Source organism: Danio aesculapii, chromosome 7 (assembly GCF_903798145.1).
Source record: "Danio aesculapii chromosome 7, fDanAes4.1, whole genome shotgun sequence".
Lineage (NCBI taxonomy): Eukaryota > Metazoa > Chordata > Actinopteri > Cypriniformes > Danionidae > Danio > Danio aesculapii.
The window spans coordinates 54977721-54993321 of NC_079441.1; the positions used below are offsets into that span (position 1 = coordinate 54977721).

Below are 15601 nucleotides of genomic sequence, written 5' to 3' on the forward strand. Positions count from 1 at the left end.
TACGTTATACTGTTATAATGGCCATTATTGGTTATTAAAACTGATATTCTGCAAAAGAGACAGGGTAAAGTTCATTCTTTTCAATAGAAATGAAAGGAGACAGTTATATTTAAGCCCTGTTTTGTTATAAATATGCAGTGTGAAGATGATGCTCATAAAAATATGCAGCTACACGAGGCTGTTTGGTGTCTGTTAATCATAATATCAAAATGAAACAAATTTGACTTATATTATGTTTTCATTGTTTAGATAGTGAAACAGCAAGCAGGATGAGGTGAAAGAGGTTAAAATGTAACACTGTTCCCTTTGAAGATTTACCCATGCATTAGCAGGCAGTTTTTGTTATGTTTATTATTGAATATAGGCTGAGTGAATAGTGTATTGAATAAGCTAAATTGGCTGTAGTGTATGAGTGTGTGTGAATGAGTGTGTATGGGTGATTTCCAATATTGGGTTGTGGCTGGAAAGGCATCTACTGCATAAAACATGCTGGAATAGTTGGCAGTTCATTCCACTGTGGCAACCCCTGATAAATAAGGGACTTATGCGAAGAAAAATAAATGAATGAATAGTGTATTTTTTAGAACTCAACAAATATCTTTATGGACAGTATACAGAAATTAAATTCAGATTAAAGTTTGTATTTATTTATTTATTTCATATATATGGCTTTTGTGTTTTATAGAATATGAGTTGATAAAAATATTGGACGTGCATAGATAGATAGCATTTTGATTGATTTTAGTGGGCCGCTCTGGCCCAAAATGCCAGGGCCGATTTTTTGCCCCAGTCCAGCCCTGGCCACAACAACCATGCCACATTCAAAGTCACTTAAATCATCTTTAAGTGATTTTGCTCAGTTTAAACTGCAGCAGATCATGTTAACCACGTCTACATTCGTAAATGCATTAAGTTGCTGCCATGTGATTGGCTGATTAGAAATTTACATTAAGGAGCAGTTGGACAGGTGTACCAAATAAAGTGGACGGTGAGTGTATATGGAAGTTCAATTTATTTTTATTTCTATATCGCTTTTTACAATGTAGATTGCAAAGTCAATAGCTATTTTTTAAATTCTTTAGAAGAAAGAAATATGTTTAAGGTTTTGATGGTTTGGAACAATTGGAGAATGAGTAAATGTCTGAGTTTTTATTTTTCTATGAACTATCTCTTTAACCATATTATAATTTACTTTTTCTTACATTGGCTGGCCCCCTCTATTCTGTATTGTTTTGTTGTAGACAAGTGATTGACAGTTGTGGTGTACACAGAGTGCCAGAAAGAGAGAAACTATTTTATGACACTCGCCAGTTTGTTGTTAACAAGAACATATTAATCAGAATCATAAAGTAAAATAATTATAAAACTTTAACAAATTAAACCCTCTTTAAAATATTCAGTATTTGCACTGATTACTCAATGAAAATATTTACGTTACATTTACTCATTTAGCAGACACTTTTATGCAAAGCAACTGACTAGTGAGGATAAACAAGGCAAATCAAATCATCAAAATTACAAGTTTAGTTAAAAATACAATTTTAATTGATTTTATTTATTTTTGTAACATCCTTCCAAACTTTACATCCCACAAAAGGTTTATTAAAGTGGAAAGGTTTCTTTAGGTGATTTGAAAAACTGAAATTAATTAATTACTTCATTTTCTTTTCATCTTAGTCCCTTTATCAATCTGGGATTGCAACCGCGGAATGAACCGCCAACTTATCCAGCATATGTTTTACACAGTGGATGCCCTTTCAGCTGCAACCCATCACTGGGAAACATCCATACACACTCAATCACACACATACACTACAGACAGTTTAGCTTACCCATTTCACCTATAGCGCAAGTGTTGGGACTGTGGGGGACCAGAGCACCCTGAGGAAACCCACGCCAACAAGGGAAGATCATGCAAACTCCATACAGAAATGCCAACTGGCCCAGCTGATGCTCGAACCAGTGACCTTCTTGCTGTGAAGCAATCGTGCTACCCACTGTGCCACTGTGACGCCCCTCACTGAAATATTGTCAACTATTATATAATAAGTATATAATATCTTCTTATCTATCAAGCTTTTAATCTTTGAACATTTCAATGAGATCTCTTGGATCTTCAGATCAGAGATTGTCAACTGACTGAAACCTAGGGGATCAGGCCTTTAAGTTGTTTCCCCTAAACCTGATACTTAATAATTTCTCATTTTAAATGCGAGTTAACATTTTATGCTTTAACATTGCTTTACCTAATTTGCTTTACCATTGCTTTGCCTCATTTGCTTTTAAAGGGATAGGTCACCAAAAAAAAAAAAAAAATACTGTTAAACTTTCATGATTTTTTTATCATTGTACAAAAAAACAAGATATTCTGAAGAATGGTGGAATTTCTATTGTAGAAACAAAAGACAATCAAATACCTGTGTGTGGAGGATATGTGGGGAATGAATAAGTGATAAAAGGGTGAAAATGATTAAAATTTTTGAGTAAACTATTCCTTTTTTGGGTCTTAGTGTTTTTTGTCCTGTGCTGTTCTTTTTTGGTAACACTAGTCCATAATATGAATGAGATTTTTATGCATGTATATGGCAACTGTCAATAACTGTGATTAGCTCAGTTATGTCATTTTAAATGCAAGGGTGACATTGTTGGAGATGTCTTGATGACATTTTTGTCTTTCTTAACTTGACATAAACCAATTATCATAATCTTAATTGTCTTTATTGTCTAAATCTTAAAATACATAATCTTAATTGTCTTTGTCATGACAATTTGACTTTATTAAGACAACATAATTGTCATAAATCTGTCATCAACATGATTCTCATGAGGTCATTTTATTTGTGGCATTCAATTGACCACATTAATTAATATTAATAAACATTAATTAATATTTTTCTTGACCTAAATTGTACAGTTGTACAATTTCAATTTGTCTTTAAAATGTCATTAAATGTCAAAAAATAATGACGCAGTTATAAAATTATTACAGAGAAATTTTAGTGACAAATTCATTGTTCCATTGAAAAAAGTAATCAAAAAAATATTTATGACAGTCATGTTTATGACAGATTTATGACAAGTTAGGTTGTCTAGGTAATGCCAAGTTGTCATGACAAAGACAAGTTGTGATGTCAAGTTGTCATAACAAATGCATCTCATTCATTCATTTTCCTTCGGCTTAGTCCCTTTATTCATCAGGGGTCGGCACAGCGGAACGAACCGCCAACTATTCCACCATATCTTTTACACAACAGATGCCCTTCCAGCTGCAACCCAGTACTGGGAAACTCCCATACACACTCATTCACACACACATACACTACGGCCAATTTAACTTATTCAGTTAACCTATGGCGCATGTGTTTGGACTTGTAGGGGAAACATGACAACATGGGGAGAACGTGCAAACTGCACACAGAAATGTCAACTGATACAGCCGGGACTTGAAACAGCAATCTTCTTGCTGTGAGGTGACAGTGATAACCACTGAGCCACCATGATGCCCACAAACACATCTCAAAATTTTAATTTTTCCATGTAAAATGACATAATTGAGCAAATGGCGAGCAAATTGAGCAGTGGGTAGCACAACTTTTATGACAGTCTTGAAGACCATTTAAGTAAAGTTTGACTTTTTAATTATTATTGTAAAGCCCTTTGGTACACTTTTAGATGTTTTAAACTGTGCTCTACAAATAATACAATTTGTAAAATAATTCAATCAAGGTTTTTGCAGTAAATGCTTCAACTATTTGCTGAATATTAACGGACTACCTTGGTTCTGGCCAGCATCGGGGCTCCTCTCTCCAACAAGAGCTCCACTGCTGTGTCATGTCCACTTCTGGCTGCACAGTGCAAAGGAGTGAGGCCATCCTGCAACACAGACACAAACACATTAAGGTCAACTCAGGAAATTCATTACAAAGCACTTTGGGACATGAGATCTCACTTACATCTTGAAGGGAAAATGAAAAGTGCATGTCATATTGACAGACGACTTCATTTCCACTTCGACCCCTATACATTCAACCAGAGTCACTCTCCTGCATTTCTTACACCGCAGTACAACGTAGATACCATTGCTGATAGCACATAAAAGGCACTTCTGAAGTCAGGAACAACAGAGTGTGTGTGTGTATGTGTGTATGTGTGTGTGTGTGTGTGTGTGTGTGTGTGTGTGTGTGTGTGTGTGTGTGTGTGTGTGTGTGTGTGTGCGTGTGTGTGTGCGTGTGTGTGTGTGTGTGTGTGTGCGTGTGTGTGTGTGTGTGTGTGTGTGTGTGTGTGTGATGGATAATACATCAGACACTGCAGGAGGGAGACTGCAGAAAAAAGGACAGAAAACAACCAGCTGGACTTACACTGCAGTCAAAATCTGAAGAAGAACACAGCCAGTCATGGCTTTAATCAGACCACACACACACACAAACAGCTACAGTGACTCATTATCAGACTCATTATCTGCTCATCGGTATCACAGTTTCCCTATTTTTAAATCAGACAACAAGTACATACAGTGCTCAGCATAAATGAGTACACCCCAGGTTGAAAATGAATATAGATAATATATCAGTGAATATAGGCAATGTATTTTGATGCATTTGAACAAAACATATTTATTCAACAGATATACTTATTAAAATTACATTTTAGTCACTAAATATATTTAGAAATGGAAAGATAATACATTTAAATTAATGCGAAATAATGAAAAAAAAACTACAAACAACAAAATCTCAACAAAATTTTATATATGTTTTTGTTTCTCCCCTTTTTTTATTGAATTTTTTTCCTTAACACATAAATTTGGCCTACACATTTTTGGACCATTATAATAAGCTATTTTGTAGATTAGCTCCAGATTTAGCTTTAGTTAAGAGTAATCTAATGTATATGCACAAATATATTATTGTAAAGCTTCCTATATTAAATAATAATGTAAAAAAATATCAGTGAGGGGTGTACTCACATATTCTGAGCACTGTTTATTTTAATCTATTACTGCACATTACAACTGTAGCTTTAAATATTTTGCCAATTGAAAGCCTATAGAGAAATAGTCCTCATTCAATATTAAAAATATGTTTCAAATGCTTTAATTGTGACGCAATAGGAAATTTTAGGTAATCCAAACTTACTTTTTGCATTGTCTATTCTCTTAGTAATCTCAGCTGGAATTTCTTAAGATTTGGCCAATACCTGAGAGTCCATACAGCAGTGTGGAGTCAACATCTCCTGAATCCAAATTATGCTTTGTTTATGACACATACACATTTAGCATTTGAGCAAAACACAAGAAACTGACATAAAGGCAGTGATTCTGAATGTGTTTTTGTTTGGCAATGCAATTTTTATAGAAGGCGCTGCAGTGTCTGATGTTTGCATCCAAACATGCCAGAAAAACGGTAGTCTAGCATGATTTGCTATTCAAACAAAGTGGCGCAAAACGGGAAAATTATGGTTGCGTTGGTCTGAAAATAGCAACACACCGTCCCAAACATGTCTTGCGCCTTATTGTGCCTGGTGTATGATAGAGTCCTTTAACTTTAAGAATTTGCCAGGGGTATGAATAATCTCAGATTTGACTTGTGTCATTCATTCATTCATTTTCTTTTCGGCTTAGTCCCTTTATTAATCTGGGGTCGCCACAGCGGAATGAACCGCCAACTTATCTAGCATATGTTTTACACAATAGATGACCTTCCAGCTGCAACCCATCATTGGGAAACACCCATTCACACTAATAGACTACAGACAATTTTAGCTTACCAAATTCACCTATAGCGCGTGTCTTTGGACTTGTGGGGGAAACTGGAGCACCCGAGTAAACCCATGCCAACTGACCCAGCCGAGGCTCAAACCAGCGACCTTCTTGCTGTGAGGCTACGGTGCTACCCACTATGCCACCACGCCACTCACTTGACTTGCGTATACAGTAAGTACAAAACTAAAACTATAAAGTGTGTACTAACCCTCGTTTTGGCATCAATCTGAGCCCCTCTGTCCAACAGAAGATGAACCATATTAGTGTTTCCCCTCTTAGATGCAACATGTAGTGGTGTGATCCCATTCTGTATTGAAAAAAAGAAACAAAACAATGACTTAACTTTAATCCAAACTCTCATCGGCTTCATAAATATTCTACAATGACATATAATTGAAGTGAGAATTATTAGCTCTCCTGAACTATTAGCCCACCTACAAATTTTTCCCCAATTTCTGTTTGAAGGAAAAAATTATAGTTTTAATAACTCATTTCTAATATCTTTGCCATGATGACAGTACATAATATTTTATTAGATATTTTTCAAGATACTAGTATTTAGCTTAAAATGACTATAGGTTAATTACACAAGTTAGGGTAATTAGGCAAGTTGTTGTACAAGGATGGTTTGTAATAAAGCAAATAAGACTTTCTCCAGAAGAAAAAATATCATCAGAAATACTGTGAAAAATTCCTTACTCTCTTAAAAATAATTTTGGAAATATAAAAAAAAATATATTTAAGAAAAATCACAGGAGGGCGAATAATATTGACATCAACTCTATATCATTTAAACATTTTTACAGTGCATCTGGAAAGTATTTATAATGCTTCACTTTTTCCACATTTTTTTCATCATTTCATCACATCATTTCTTGTTACAGCCTTAATCCAAAATGGATTAAATTCATTTATTTCCTCAAAATTCTACACACAGTAGCCCATAATGACAATGTGTAAAAAGATTTTTGGAAATTGTTGCAAATTTATTAAAAATAAAAAAAACCTGAAAACTCACATTTACAAAAGTATTCACAGCTTTTGCTCAATACTTTGTTGAAGCACCTTTGAGAGCAATTACAGCCAATTACAGGAATTTTTGCCCATTCCACTTTGCAGTACCACTCAAGCTCTATCAGGTTGGATGGGAAGCGACGGTATACAGCCATTTTGAGATCTCTCCAGAGATGTTCAATAGGATTTAGGTCTGGGCACTGGCTGGGCCACTCAAGGACATTCACAGAGTTGTTGTGAAGCTACTCCATTGATATTTTGGCGTAATTTTGTTTGTTATGTTCTGAGAGTCCTTATGATGCCTTTTAGCAAATTCCAGGCAGGGAGTGGCTTCCCTCTGGCCAATCTACCATTCAGGCCTGATTGGTAGATTGCTGCACAGATGGTTGTCCTTCTGTAAGGTTCTCCTCTCTCCACAGAAGAACGCTGGAGTTCAGACAGAGTGACCATCAGGTTATTGATCACCTCCCTGACTAAGGCCCTTCTCCCCGATCACTCAGCTTAAATGGCCGGCCAGGTCTAGGAAGAGTCCTGGTGGTCCCAAACATTTTCCACTTATGGATGATGGAGGCCACTGTGCTCATTGAAACTTTCAGAGCAGCATACATTTTTCTGTAACCTTCCCCAGCCTTGTGCCTCGAGACAATCCTGTACTTTGTCTTCATGCTTGATTTGTGCTTTGACATGCACTGTCAACCCTGGGACCTTATATAGACAGGTGTATGCCTTTTCAAATCATGTCCAATCAACTGAATTTACCACAGGTGAACTCCAATTAAGCTGCTGAAACATCTCAAGAATGATCAGTGGAAACAGAATGTACCTGAGCTCAATTTAGAGCTACACGCCAAAGGCTGTGAATACTTATGCACATGTCATTTTTCAGGTTTTTTATTTTTAATAAATTTGCAACAATTTCAAAACATGTTTTTTTTTCAAATTGTCATTATGGGGTATTGTGTGTAGAATTTTGATTAAATAAATGAATTTTAATCAATTTTTTAATAAGGCTGTAACATAAAAAAATGTGGAAAAGGTGAAACGCTATGAATACTTTCCGGATACACTGTATATCTGAAGATCAACAACTAATTACATTTTTATTTACTATACTATTCATAATAATAAAAAAATAAATTTTAAAGTGCTTAAGAAAGTCATATCAAAAACATACCCTTGCAGTGAAGTCCACAGCAGCCCCTCGATTGAGTAAAAGTGTTGCCACATTTACATTTCCGTAGTGAGCAGCAATATGCAGAGGTGTGAATCCACTCTGCAAAAAATAAAAAATAAAAAAGGACGGGACACAAAAACAAAACACATGAGATCCCTGTCAACATTCCAACCATGCGTCAGAGCCAAGCTGTCAATAAACACAGATCTAAAATCAGCTAAGCACACATGATACAACTATTTCCGCTGACAATTAAAATGCTGATTTCAGATCTGCAATTAGTGGCATCTTCAACTCCATCCAAACACCATCAGCCTGACTTTATGTGGTCCCAATAGACTGCATCAGCATGCAGCAGTCACGTGTAATATCACATGACAATATAACATGGGTAATTATAGAGCTCATGGTTGCCTCGAAGGCAGCTTTAGTCCCATACGAAGAAGCCTGAAAATAATCTTTACACTTGAATTCAAAGACTAACACAAACATACACATATAAACTCCTAGACAGAGACATGCAAACAGAAAAAGATGGCAAAAATTGATTAAAACAAGTAGTTGAAAGTCAACAGAACATGAAAAAGAAACCGACAATAAAAAAGACATACTGTTCAAGTATAATGGAGAAAAAGAGGAACAAAATAGAAGACGAAAAACACCAAAGTAAACATAAAAGTATCCAAAAAACAAAAACAAATGTGCAGTATGTGGGTAAATATCAGTAATAAAATCATGTCTGGATTGTAAGAAGGTAAAGATTGTAGAGGAGTTTGAATATGTGAAATTCTTGCCTTACCTTCCCATTCTGAAAGTCAGGGTCCGATTTAATGTGAAAACATTATTTACAAAAGTGTGAAGAATATATTGACTGTGTGAAACACGTTAAAAGCTTGTGCAAAATCAAATATGCGATGCAGCATGCTGTGCAGTGGCTACTTTACATTAAAACCTAACAAGCAATTGACAGAGATGAAAAATCTGATAATCATAAAGATGACTAACGACAAATCCTTTCCTCTTGAACATGTCGTCACCTTGGAATTATAAGGTTCTATCTGCGTTCTAAAGGATTTTGAGATATCGAGCTTCAAAGTTTTTGCATTCCATATAGCAAACAGTATGTGTGTGTAACATTTGTTTTTTTAAATAAAAAGTCATAAAATGTAAACAACTTATAAAAAAACATCCCATAAATGTAAATAGTTGTCATTTAATAAGAATTTGTCAATAACTCAATTTTGAAAAAATGTCAAATAGAACCTTATAATTGTAAGTTGACGATTTGTCATAGCATTCGTACTGGTCCCACTTTATATTGGTCATCTATACTTACATCAAAAATACAGTGTACTTATTGTGTTCCTGTTGCTGGTGTGGGATATGGTTAAAGCTGTGAACAGCTTTATGTTTTCGATAGACACAAATATATCCACAGATAAGTTTAATTATGAGTAAAATATGAAACATATGCAGGCGCATAGCCACCCTGGTGAAAGGGGTGGTTCTTTTTTTCTCAAAAAGTGGAGCTTTTTGTGGTACTATTTAATTATAAGATTTAAATACTGCATTTTAGTGACATTTTAAGCACTATTTTAGCTGAAATAGATTGTCGGATGGTCATGATAACCAAAAAAGTACATTTGAAAAATCATGAATACCAACAATAGCCAAAATAGTATTTAAATACATTTGGGTTGCTTTTGGTGCTTCACACCTTTGATTGGTCTTTTTTTGTTTGTTTGTTTCCAAGGTACAAGATTTTGAATAAAAGTTACTTGTAAAATATTTTCTCAATTTAAAAACAATACAGTAGTGAAAGATGACTTCACTGTCTTTGCAGTTGAAATTGGTCGTTATTTAAAAAAAAAAGAACAAATATCATCGCACAGACTAGTTGCTTTTTAGATTTAATTTAGGCCTGTATTCAGCTGACAGCGCACGCACAGCCACGATACCGAGAAAAAAAGTACATAATAGATTTTTTAATCTAAATGACTCAGAAAAACTGGCTATATACTCAGAGAGGACGAAATGACATCTAAACTGGCTGCAAAATATATGTATTTTACACCATTAGTAATGGTCAATCAACTTTTTAATCTTGCAATTATGATCATTTTTAGTGATATTGTCTGTTTTTATGAACTTTTCTGTCATTTATTTCTCATTTGCTGATTATTTTATTAATTTGATGATGTAAATATATTACATAGGCTATTTTATATACATATCTAAAATGCTTTGCCATTCAAAATTGCTTTAAACTTATAAGCAGATATATAACTTGCTTTATAACTTGCTTTATATTGCTTTATAACTTAAAGCATATTGGGTGCACATGTCTCCTGAATAGCATAAAAAATTATTTATTTCATACTTTTTTAAGAGTCTTTTTTTTACTTTAACCCATTAAAAAGTGTCATAATAAATAAATAAAATAAAATAAATAATAAATAAAATTATTGGTAAAAATGAAATGTTTTGTTTGTTGCATATAGTTAACTATTTATGTGATGTGGGTAAATGGTATGTTTCAATCTGGCTCCCACCGCAAGAGTTCCCTATTTTAAGAGTTCCCACTTAGATATGCTTAGCATTAATAGCAGGTTTGGCATGTTGTCCCGGGACAGAACTCGGTGCTCAGAGATACTTGAGCCCAAGGCTCCCGCCCGGTCAATAAGCATATAAGGGAATCCGAGTTCAGGTAGGTCTTGAGAGCTCCCCTTAGAAAAGGAAGGAAAAGGAGGAGATGGAGTGGAAAGGGGGATTCTTCCTAAACTAAGATAGAGAAGTCGGGAAAAAACATTTATTGTAAGCTTGGGTCAATCTGATTGAATTTTTACTTATTACAGATGAGCAGTCAGTCATGCTCAATCATATCACTTGCTCCTCTCAAAATTTGTGAAACTTCACTTCAACACTGCGGGAAGCACTGTAATTGATACAGTTTTTTTCCAATAAGGCGTGTGATGAATACATTTAATATTTACATTTAACAGTTTATTAAGTGTTGTTCACATTAAATAATAATAATCATAAAAAATCATTGGTTTAAAAAGTATTTTGTGACACCCACATCTGTCATTAGAAACGCAGGTTTATGTTTTAAATAATAACTGCACTGAACTGAGGCATTCATTTTAGGCCTATTTAAACTATAAAATGCCTATGCAAATTAATGCAATACTATATGTAAAAACTAAATTATTATTTACTATAGTAGCCCATAACCTATAAAAAAAAAGGTCAATATTGCCTTGTTGTCTCTCATCTTGCGCAGTGAGCATGCATTGAACTGCGAGTGACAGAGGAAATGAATTAAAATAATATAGGCTATAATTAAAATAATACAGGCTAGAATTAAAATAATATAGGTTAGAATTAAAATAATATAGCCCACTTTGCAGCTTTCTTTTAAATTATAGTAGGCCTATATAAAATAGTGCCGGAATGTTTCTCTGTGTTTTGCTGGTAATGTATTTAAATAAATAATTATTTAGGCCTATTTAATTTTTCATGTATTTTTTATGTACAGTAATTGAGACATAAAATGAGATCAACAACGAAAACATAAATTAAAACTGAAAATGAAAACGTGAATGAAAAATCTTATTTATTGACTGTCTTAGTGCTATCACTTTAAAATAACAAACACTGTACATCTCTCTATATTTAGGCTAAAACACTGCTTTCTTTCTTTCTTTCTTTCTTTCTTTCTTTATTTATTTATTTATTTATTTATTTATTTATTTATTCATTTATGCCTACTTATTTGTATATAAGTTTGTACTTTCATTTTAGTTGTCTTTTATTTCTTTAATTTTACTTTCCAAAATGAATCCTCATTTCACTTAGCAAGTTTGCAATGATAATAAAGCTTGTTAACAAGTTTTTAATGATTAATGAAGGAATTACAAAGCTTTATTTCATTGTTTCATCTACAAGTAGCAGAGTATTTACAGCTGTATAGCCTATTTCTGTCCGTTCGCATCCCGTGTCTTTGTGCCCCCTGGCGGCATAGTCACATTGAGTGGCAGCGGTATGACTCGTGCCGGTAATGCTCCTTTTAAAGAGTCACCAATTGTACATGTACATCAGATTGTATGTTTTCTTGCACAGCTGGATGTTGAACTCATGAAAAAATTTTTTTTCGCATTGGCCAAAACTGATTAGCGAAAGTCACACCGACGCAACAGCAAACAGAGGATTCCACTTGGTCTTAAAGCCTTTTTAAATGGGTTATTTTTACTATTTATGATGGCATAGCATTCAAAATAGGACAAATGAGCTCATGTATGGGACAAATTCTGAAGCTTTGTCAGTGAGGGGTGGGTCTTTTGAACCACCCGAAACCCCCCTGGCTATGGGCCTGATATGTGTACACAATAAGTCCACTGCATCAAATAACTGATTGAAATGTTAGTACATAGTAATCAAAGACACTTAATATAGAGTGGGTTTTAAGCAATCATACATCCAGCTCGAGTATGATTTAATTATCAATATTAAATATCAATAAAAAGCATAATCATTTTAATACATCATAACTGATATCATTTGAACAGCAACAGTTGAAGAACCGATACGCCACCTGCAAGCATTCAAACAGTATTTCTGTTGGATGTATGGATGTTGAAAAAGAATGATTAATCCATCCAAATGCATTTTAGCATGGGCTCTATATAATAATATTAAAGAGCTTAATGCAATCCCACTAATGCATGCTGGGAGTCAAGCAACTGTCGTTGAAAGGCAAATTCATGCCACCGGGGTCAGTTTAACCTTTAATGTAAGAGTAATTAAATAAACGACCATTTCATTAAAGCCATGTGACTGGTTACCTTAGACTTGTGTGTAGTTTAATATTGGCAGGAAGCAAAGCCAATATAAGACAGTGTTGCACTCGTCTCTATTAATTGTGAAGTCAGTCATTCCTCTGTGGTACTTGCATGTAGCACTTACAAACTACAAAGTGTGTAAAATTCAGCTCAACAGAGCATGCGGTAGGTTTGCAATCGTAAGGTAAAGTGCTTTGCAGATTAAAACCAACTAAAGATTGAAATATTAATTCATGATGAAGAGGATTATTAGGATGACAGACACTGTCTGAACTATTCAACCCAGGCTCATTCTGATTGCGTACCCCGATATACATTTCTGGAGTGATCAAAATACGTTCCAGGAGCTATGTTTTTTTGCAGTTTTGTTTTCGCAAATCCACCAAAGGCCGCTGTGTGTGCTTTTTCAGGCTTCAAATTTCTCTTGTGAGTGTCATTCGTGCCTGTTGTTCTCACGTAAATCCACCAGAGGCTGCTGTCAACTGACTGAAGCCTGGTTTATACTTGACACTTACGCTAGTTCGATTGAGTGCGAGCAGCAAATGTGACATCATCGCTGTGTTTACAGAGGTTCGTTTTGAGTGCGCGTGACATGATTTTGGCTGGCCGAGCGCATGATTTTTTTTGAGACTCAAGTAAACTGTTCACGCGGCCCCACATTTGATTTGAGTTGAATATGAAACCCTTTGAAGAGATTTTGTCTGAAACAGGCACAACTGTACAGACATCTTTATGATCCATCCATGCGTGATCATAGGATAACGAGATGACCAATAATTCTTGGCTAAAAATTGCAACAGCCGTGGAAAAGGAGCAACGTTTTTGTTAAAAAGTTTGGAAAAACCTGAGTGATAAGTCTGTTAAAGCCAAAAAGAGGCCATGGCAAAAGTGGAGACCCAGGTACACAATTACAGAATATGTTTTTCCACCATTTATAGGTTTTCCACAGATGTTTATATCACAATTTTGAATTTAAAACAATTTAATAGTTACAAAACTATAAGTAAGGAACAAATTATTTCTTTGATAACTGGAAAGGAACATCGGTTTACAATATAATGATGCCCTGTTTTTCTAGGCTTTATTGGTAATAATGGTCAGGATTGTTGGACCATTATTGCCTTTTTAGCATAAGTAGAGGACAGAAACTAGCCAGAGAGTAATGTGTCAATTGTGAAGCAGGCTATATCTAAAATATATTTGTTATTTAAAAACTTGTAGAGCAACCCATGTTCTGTTGTCATTAATATTTTAATAAACTTCCATAGGTCAAACTGTCCAAGATATGAACAAAAGCAAGTGATGCATCAACGTTTTATTAAAAAAAAAAAATCTTATATGGTCATAAAAATCTTTATAATCATTAAAATAATTTATAAAAATAATTAAAATAATTAGTGTAAAAATATTGAATGGTATTAATGATATGACCTACTTCCGGAAACTTCCTATTTCTCTGTTTATCCGTCTAATTTCACGGTTAGTTTCTCTTGACTGCCCCCTGTCATTTTAAAAAATATCTCAACAGCGAACGCTTCAGGTATAAACGCCTCACCCGTTTCATGAGGTGCTCGCGCAGTCAGCAGAGGTCCGCGATGCAGTGCCAGGCAAAAATAATAATCAGGCTTGACTAACTTGACTGATATCCCCCGCCCTCCCCCTTCCCTAAATCCAACCAATAGTGTTTTAAAAAGCAACGATTGGCCCACCCACCCCCTTCCCTAAACCCAACCACAGTGTTTTAAAAAACAATCCAGAAAAAGAAAAGCCCCGTGATTTTTACCACGTTTTCAGATTTTATCACATTCTTACCCTGTAATTTACTTGTTTATTTTATTTTTTGGCTTCTGTTTTTTGTCTTACCCGCTTTCTGGAACAGTTCTTCACCTGACTTAAACACAGTTGTCGACTCTGCTCTGCGTCTCAAGTCCGTCGACGTACATGTCGAGCTACCAGACAAACTGGTTACAGCAGAAAAGCCATCCATACGGAAGTAAGTTGTCAGCTGGTAAGCGAGAAAAGGAACGGCGTCATACTGCCCCATATCAGTTTTAAAGATGAATTGCAGCCATAGGTAACTCTGGCTACATGATTTGCGATCTCCAGAAATGTATATAGGGCTAAGTTTTTTGAATGAGCCTATGTTTGAACTATTGGCTTTTCAGTTTATCTCTAATTATAAAAGTATTATTTATGCAAATGAAACACTATCAGCAATCACTGCTAAGATCAAAATTAAAAACATTCTCAAATCATTTCACGACTAAAATGGATCTTTGTGACATGACATATGCAAAGGGTTTTGGATGATGCTGCAATGAGATTATAACCAGCCATGCAAAGGTCCAAAAAAGAAAAACTAAATAGTGCTGAAAATGTAATGAACAGAAAAGCTCAGTTCTACATGCGAAAAAGAGGACCAGGAATGGATGAAATAAATTAACTGCTTTTGATTTTCCAAAGATGAATGAGGAACTAGATATCTCTACCTCAGTTGTTCTATTGACCATCATCTGTTGCAGCAAAAACAGGGAAGGAAATAGTGTTGTTATATTTCACTCAAACACATTTACTCTAAGATGGCAGCTGCATGCAAATTGTGCCAGAGAAGCCAGAGGTCTTCATTTTTCTCTGAGAGACCATATTTATTATCCTGCCTGCCACTAGCAAACCATTAAAGTGACACTAATTCACATCAGATGACATCTGGAATGAGGTTTCAGTTGTAAAATCAAACAGCCATTAAAACAAATACACTTGTGAATGCATGTCTTCCAAACATTTCTGTGCTGGTACATTTATGCCAATAGC

The 15601-nt window shown here is 34.9% G+C and overlaps 1 protein-coding gene across 2 annotated transcripts in view; it reads right to left on the minus strand.

The window, feature by feature from the left end:
- The window catches only part of ank2b (ankyrin 2b, neuronal), a 165224-nt gene that overhangs the window by 94823 nt on the left and 54800 nt on the right, over window positions 1–15601 (minus strand). Inside the window, exons 7-10 of one of the 2 annotated variants that reach the window (XM_056462193.1) lie at window positions 15280–15303; window positions 7950–8048; window positions 5970–6068; window positions 3775–3873 (exon numbers count right to left, since the gene is read on the minus strand). In XM_056462193.1, coding sequence (XP_056318168.1) covers window positions 3775–3873; window positions 5970–6068; window positions 7950–8048; window positions 15280–15303 — 321 coding nt within the window. The remainder of the gene's footprint in view (window positions 1–3774; window positions 3874–5969; window positions 6069–7949; window positions 8049–15279; window positions 15304–15601) is intronic. The other variant, XM_056462194.1, reaches the window with a different exon arrangement.